General features: G+C 40.9%; 1 protein-coding gene across 1 annotated transcript in view; it reads right to left on the bottom strand.

The window, feature by feature from the left end:
* GABA-B-R2 (gamma-aminobutyric acid type B receptor subunit 2) overlaps positions 1-6,000 on the bottom strand; it is a 29,171-nt gene continuing 23,171 nt past the window's right edge. Inside the window, exons 11-19 of the mRNA XM_018547002.1 lie at positions 5,859-5,981; positions 5,585-5,695; positions 5,285-5,509; positions 4,521-4,703; positions 3,785-3,884; positions 3,402-3,513; positions 2,450-3,000; positions 1,338-1,604; positions 1-281 (exon numbers count right to left, since the gene is read on the bottom strand). Of these exons, the coding sequence (XP_018402504.1) occupies positions 88-281; positions 1,338-1,604; positions 2,450-3,000; positions 3,402-3,513; positions 3,785-3,884; positions 4,521-4,703; positions 5,285-5,509; positions 5,585-5,695; positions 5,859-5,981 (1,866 nt within the window). The 3' untranslated portion in view covers positions 1-87. The remainder of the gene's footprint in view (positions 282-1,337; positions 1,605-2,449; positions 3,001-3,401; positions 3,514-3,784; positions 3,885-4,520; positions 4,704-5,284; positions 5,510-5,584; positions 5,696-5,858; positions 5,982-6,000) is intronic.

Here is a 6,000-nt window from a genome sequence, read left to right as displayed (position 1 = left end):
ACACGATCGATGAGTCCGTGACGAGAAACGTGATTTCGCGTGCCGGCGCGATGAGGAGAAAGCGTCAGGTCGTCGCCGGCTTGGCCGTTAGAGGTACTCGACGATGTCGCACTTGATGGATATATTCGGGCAGCTAGCTATATTCGAGCGATATCCCCGTCTGGCAGTGCTCTTGTGCCGCTCGGTGAGGAGCTTCTGAAAGATCGGCAGAATCGTCAGATCCAGCAGTTCACCGTCCGATACGGCGCTGTACATCTTCGACACGTTCACCGCGGAACCACCTGCAAGCGAGAACGTCAAGGTCGAGGTCAACAATACGTTCGTGCCTCTGTACTTTGTTGCATCCACACCAAAATCTAGCACCCTCGATCTTATTTTAAACACACGGAACACAACTTGCACGACATCGCGAAACTATGCCAAAACGATTAAAATTCATTTTTCAATCCGCCCGGTTACAATTTAATTATTTCAACGTCATATTTTGACGTTCTCGCAATATTGTTGTGTTCTGCACTGCTATATCCCTATATTCCTCTCGAAGGCAAACGTTCAAAATACACCAAATGCATTAGACTGATGTCCGAATGGAGATTTCACATTACGTGTGTACGTACATTTACGTATATTACAGCGTTCCCTTAATCGGCCTTAACGCTCGAATAATGAAGGTATGAATATTTTGTGAGGCTTGGGTAGGTAATTATCCGATGCATTCAATTAGCTGTATATCAATAACTTCGCTGCGTAATTATACTGCTATTTGGACATATTACATACTTTATTCATTGTTCGCTGCAATTCATTTCGTTATTAAACGTTTGTTATTACTTTAATCTAAGTATATCTTTAATTTACATATCTCACGAGATGTAATCGCTAGTAAGCGTATATATAAATATATATAGACTGGAATGAAATTAGTTTATCTATCATCAATATTTAAAAAATTAGTGTTTAATACCGGAAAATCAATATTGAACGAGTTAATTATTTATATTACGTAATCAAACATCAGGCAAATCTATCGATTTTTTGTATACCAGATTTTGGCGCAAATGCAACACTGTATCGTTGTATAGCAAGAAATCTGCGGTATCTCCAAGTGTTGCGATAATTTTGTGCAACCCCAAGTAAATTATTGTGGAAGACTGATTGTTGTGTCTGTACGGCTACAGATTTGCTCGAGAGCTAGATCGTTAGGGTTTCTAATCGTTTGTTAGTTAATTTCCTTCTTTCCGAAGGAACGTGTGCGTGTCTGAACGTTCGGTAATTCCGCAAATTCCCAATGTGACGCGTACAGACGAAGGAAACTGAGAGAGAGACGCTCTATATACCGTTTACGTCGCCGCTTCCATCGCGCAGATTCGCCGCGGCGTGCTTGCCGTTGTGCATCGTCGCCACATTCGGGGTGCTCTGCACGTACTCCAACCGCGCCTGATGGCGCAGCTTCGAGCCCGTGTGCCGGCACATGCGGCGTGCGACGCGGTGCGAGCACTCGACTACCGGGTGGCCGCTACCGATATGCAGCCGCAGGCACTTCTCCCGCGTGCGTTCCGACATGGAACGCTGGATGATCGTCGACATCGACTCGTCGTACTTTCCTGTCAACAGAAACACCCGCCGTATCGCTCCACGTCCCGCGCACAGTGTCTAAAGTTCTAGAGATACCTAAGAGAAATCTATTCAAACAAATCAAATCTCTCGGATACGAATGCCGAGCGACCTCAATCATAAAGTTGAAACGCAGACGCGCTGTTCAAATAACCGTAGTTAGTCTGGTATGCTGGACTTTGTAGAATAAACGGGCTCATAAAATTTCATAGAGTTTACGTACTCGTATAAAGTCAAGTTAAAAAGGCTCAGAAAGTCAATCCTTAAAGTGGTTCTTCCTTTTTTTTCACGTCACGTAAATGGAAGTAAGCAAATCAATTGCTCTCAATTTGAAAATATTTCAACTGACCTGAATATTTATCATACCTTTTTTATTCGATTTAGTAAATAAACCGTCTAGTCTTATAAAGTCTGAATTCTTTTTGAAACTCTATAGTGTGTGTGTGTGTGTGTGTGTACGTATTTTCACAACGTTCGAGAAACTGATACTTTCCAAAGGCATTTCACGATTGTGTGTACAACGACTGAAAGTATAAAAATTATTTTTTCTAACAAATTTTATTTATATACGTTTGCCATACCAGAGAAACACTCAAATAAGAGTCTGGACATGAGAAAGCCACTTTTGATTAGTACGCTATGTTTTAACAATTCCTGAGAGAGGAAGAGAGAGAGAGAGAGAGAGAGAGAGAGAGAGAGAGAGAGAGAGAGAAAGGGGCAGAACAGAATAAGAAAGAGAAAGAAACAATAAATATATGTCCTTCTCGCAGATTCTTATTGGAGGGTTTCTTACGCCGACCGTGAGGAAGATCGAACTCGGAGCACCGATTCTTACCGGCATGCCGATGATTCGGCACGTATTGCAATGAAAATGGCATCACATGCTCGATGTAGCTCTGTTCGTGGAGCTCGCCGAAGGAGACGTTCTTAGTCGGCGGCGGCGTCGACAGCTTCGCCCTGCGGTCGTCCTTGCTCCTTCTCCTCACGCGGCACACGTGTCTCGCGATCTCAGTCTCTTCCAGGATCACGGAGTCGCTCTCTTCAACGACCGGTGGCACGAAACTGTATCGCGTGGCCATAGCGTCGGTGGGCAAAGGCTCCGGGATCCTGTGACGCTTCAGTAATGGTTCGCTATCCTTGGCCACCTCGTCGGGGATGCTCTTGCGCCGCGACGCGTCCGCGCCACACGTATGCCTCATATGCGTCATCGTCGTCGTTGTTATCGCCGTTGTCGTCGTTGTTATTAACGATAGCGACGGCGGCGGCGTCATGTCTAACGCCGCTTCAGCACCTGGAGAGGAGCTCTCCTCGATCGCCTGGCTCATCATAGCCACTCTTTCGTTGTCGATGATGATTGACGTGGTCTTCGAAAGGGACGCCCTTTTCCTAAAACAAGCACCACGCGACTACCCTGAGGCTGGACGGCGAATCGGGTGCACCGGAGACTTCCGGGACGTGGTCAGCAGGGTAGATGGATTATCGAAATAATTACAAATTTAACTCTTTTTTGTTTAAATTTTGAAGGAATGAAAGAAACAGATAAAATTATAAATGATCTTAATGAGAGTTATTGCGATCACAAAACACGTTGTGTGAACTGTATTTTTATTAAATTTCTTTTATACGTTGTGGAATCACCACTGAATTGTCCACAATTAATCGACAATCCAAGTAAATAATTTGTTTATGTGAAATAATTCGTCTATACGCAATGATCAATTTAACTACATTCCGTTTAAAGGGTTTAGATCTAAAGATGGAGTTTAATATCAAACGCTACGACGTACTTTGCTACTTGATCCACGTTGACGTAATCACCCTCTGGCTGCGAAACGGTTGACGAGTTCAAGCTGCACATTGACATTGAAACGTCAGTCGTCTCTGTGGTTATTGATGGTCCTGTCAAATAATAGTAAACGACAATTATTAATATCGCGCATTAATAGACGCACAGTGCGATTTGCCCATTAACTTTGGTTTTAAATAAAACTCGTAGTTCGGAATATTAAAAAAAAAAAAAGGTTTTAAAAAATTTCCTTTTATGTGAGAAAAATGTAATTAGAGCCGAAATGTATTTTAATTAATAATAACTATTTCGAATGTGCAGTTCTGCGTTTTTAATTCTATTCAATAAATATGACAACTTCTTTTGAATAAGACGGACCTTTACCTTCCTTCTTAATAGCTTCGTCCGGCTTCGGAACCGGCAACGTATCGACCGTCTCTTGCGTTTCGCTTTCAACTTCCTCACCCATTCTCCTTAAAAATCCCTGAAGTAAAATATAAGATAATAAAATAACTTTCTATATAGCCGCCATCCACACGCTCGGTATATGCAACATTTATGGATTAAGCAATATTGCTTAAACATGCGAGCTTATACTGGGAGCCCATCAAAATAATTGTAGATTATTATTCGAAGAGTGTACCGCACAAAGCAATGACGTCGTGATTACTCATATATAACCGAATTAAGATGGATGGTGCGTTCGCTTTTCCGTTAATCGAAACCCGCCATCGACCTTCCTCAAATTAGTCCAGTGCATGAATGTTTTATTAAACAGCATACATTTTATCAAGGAAATATTTTAATGAAATTGATTGTTAGACAGAGATAAACATGGAATAACATAAACAATTATTATTTAAAATATATTATATGACACATTTTCTATTTTTCTTAATTTTTATCTCAAACTTAATTCCCTCGATACAGCTTATGATTTTAACGTAGAGCGTTAAAACCGATTCTAGGTTCACCATAGAAGGAACAAAGATGATGATTGGAGATGAACAAAGAAGATGCGACAGACTGCGTAATGTATTCCTTGTGTAACAAGTTCATAACTCCGACGAAGATAGTACTTGTAGTACCGTTTGGAAGTTTGATGAACGGTAAAGCTTACCTGAAGCTCGGAATCCTTTTGTAACAATTGCTTCCGGTATTTTTTATTCGTCAGCTTCGCTTCCTTCAAACGCTCATCCAGTTCGCTGACTGTCGAGTCCCTTCGTATCTTCAGCATCGGCCTCAGAGTCGCCCTAGTCCGTTTATTTATCGCCCCTTGTGGATTTCTGCGTAACTCTATTACCTGAAAATCCCACGAGATTTACTTGGCTTCTCTACCTCTTCTCATTGGACTTACCCCGAGAACAGAATAGATAGAAACGTTTTATTAGCGCTCTAGGGCAAGTCCTTTAAAAACATGCGTATAAAGAAAACATGTTTGAAACATTAACTGAAGCTCTAGTATATAAAATTAGCATAAAATAATGGAAGAAAAGAGAATAAGATATAAATAGTAAATATACACGCACACGCTTTCTCTAGTAATATAAATATAAATTCTAAGATTAACGCAAAAGATGATTAAAAAGTATCTCTTTAAATAAGTATATCGACTTAGACTCCGAAAAACAGCTCTCTTATAGAGACGTTCTGTTGCAATAAGAAAATTGCTGAAGAGTGAACGCGCGGCAAATATATAGTATTAAACTAATCAATAGTATCATGCTTAAATGAACAAGAACTTTTGTGAGACTTTAGCGATTTAAAATTAAATCCATTTGACAAAGTTTCAGTTCGGAAAATGCCAAGGAAGGCATTCACAATTAGCTAATCTCTTCGATCGGTCGTAGCTTAAAATGTGAAAGAAACGAGATAAAAACGTACCTTAGGAATAAAAACCAGACAGAGAGTGGCTGTACTACAAAATATAATGAACACCGCCAACATTATAAACATGGCGTCTTGTTTGTCAGTCAGCACGAAGCTTATAGCTGCACCGGTGACGCACATTATAACAACGTTGTACACACTCATCCCCACGTATTTACTGTCATTTAATGCCGGTATACTAACGTGCCGCGTTTCCCATGCCAGAAAGGCACCAAATATCTGAAAGTGGCCGGGTAAGTGGCTATCGTATGCCATTTTATCCGTCAAGGCGCTTAGAGATTCAGCTTAACTTACCATTAAAAGGCCTTTGTATGCATATATGCAAAACAGATAAATATTCATTTGATTGCTCTGACAATACTCATTTTCCGGGATGATTATTATATCTTCGCTGGAAGGGTGATGCTGCAATGGAGAGGCAACTCGCGTATTAATGGCCATTACCGCGAATTTATTTCGCGAATTACGATGGAAGATAAAAAGAGGAATATAACGGCGAATTTGTATAAGCGTATGTTTGTAATTAGCATATATATACATATATCTGTTTGTATATTTTTGTACTCACATAGGGCTCCATTTGTTTTATAGCCCGATAAAACGGATCGGCCACTTGCCACGTCGTCATGATCGTGAGATCGACAGCCAACAATATCCCGACGACCATGAACAATTGGTAATCTTTTATCACCTGAATCACGGTATGGGCT

The sequence above is a fragment of the Cyphomyrmex costatus genome, unplaced genomic scaffold (assembly GCF_001594065.2).
Source record: "Cyphomyrmex costatus isolate MS0001 unplaced genomic scaffold, Ccosl1.0 scaffold60, whole genome shotgun sequence".
Classification (NCBI taxonomy): Eukaryota; Metazoa; Arthropoda; class Insecta; order Hymenoptera; family Formicidae; genus Cyphomyrmex; species Cyphomyrmex costatus.
The sequence above is the reverse complement of the archived record's forward strand: the minus strand, read 5'-3'. Positions and strand labels throughout refer to the sequence as shown.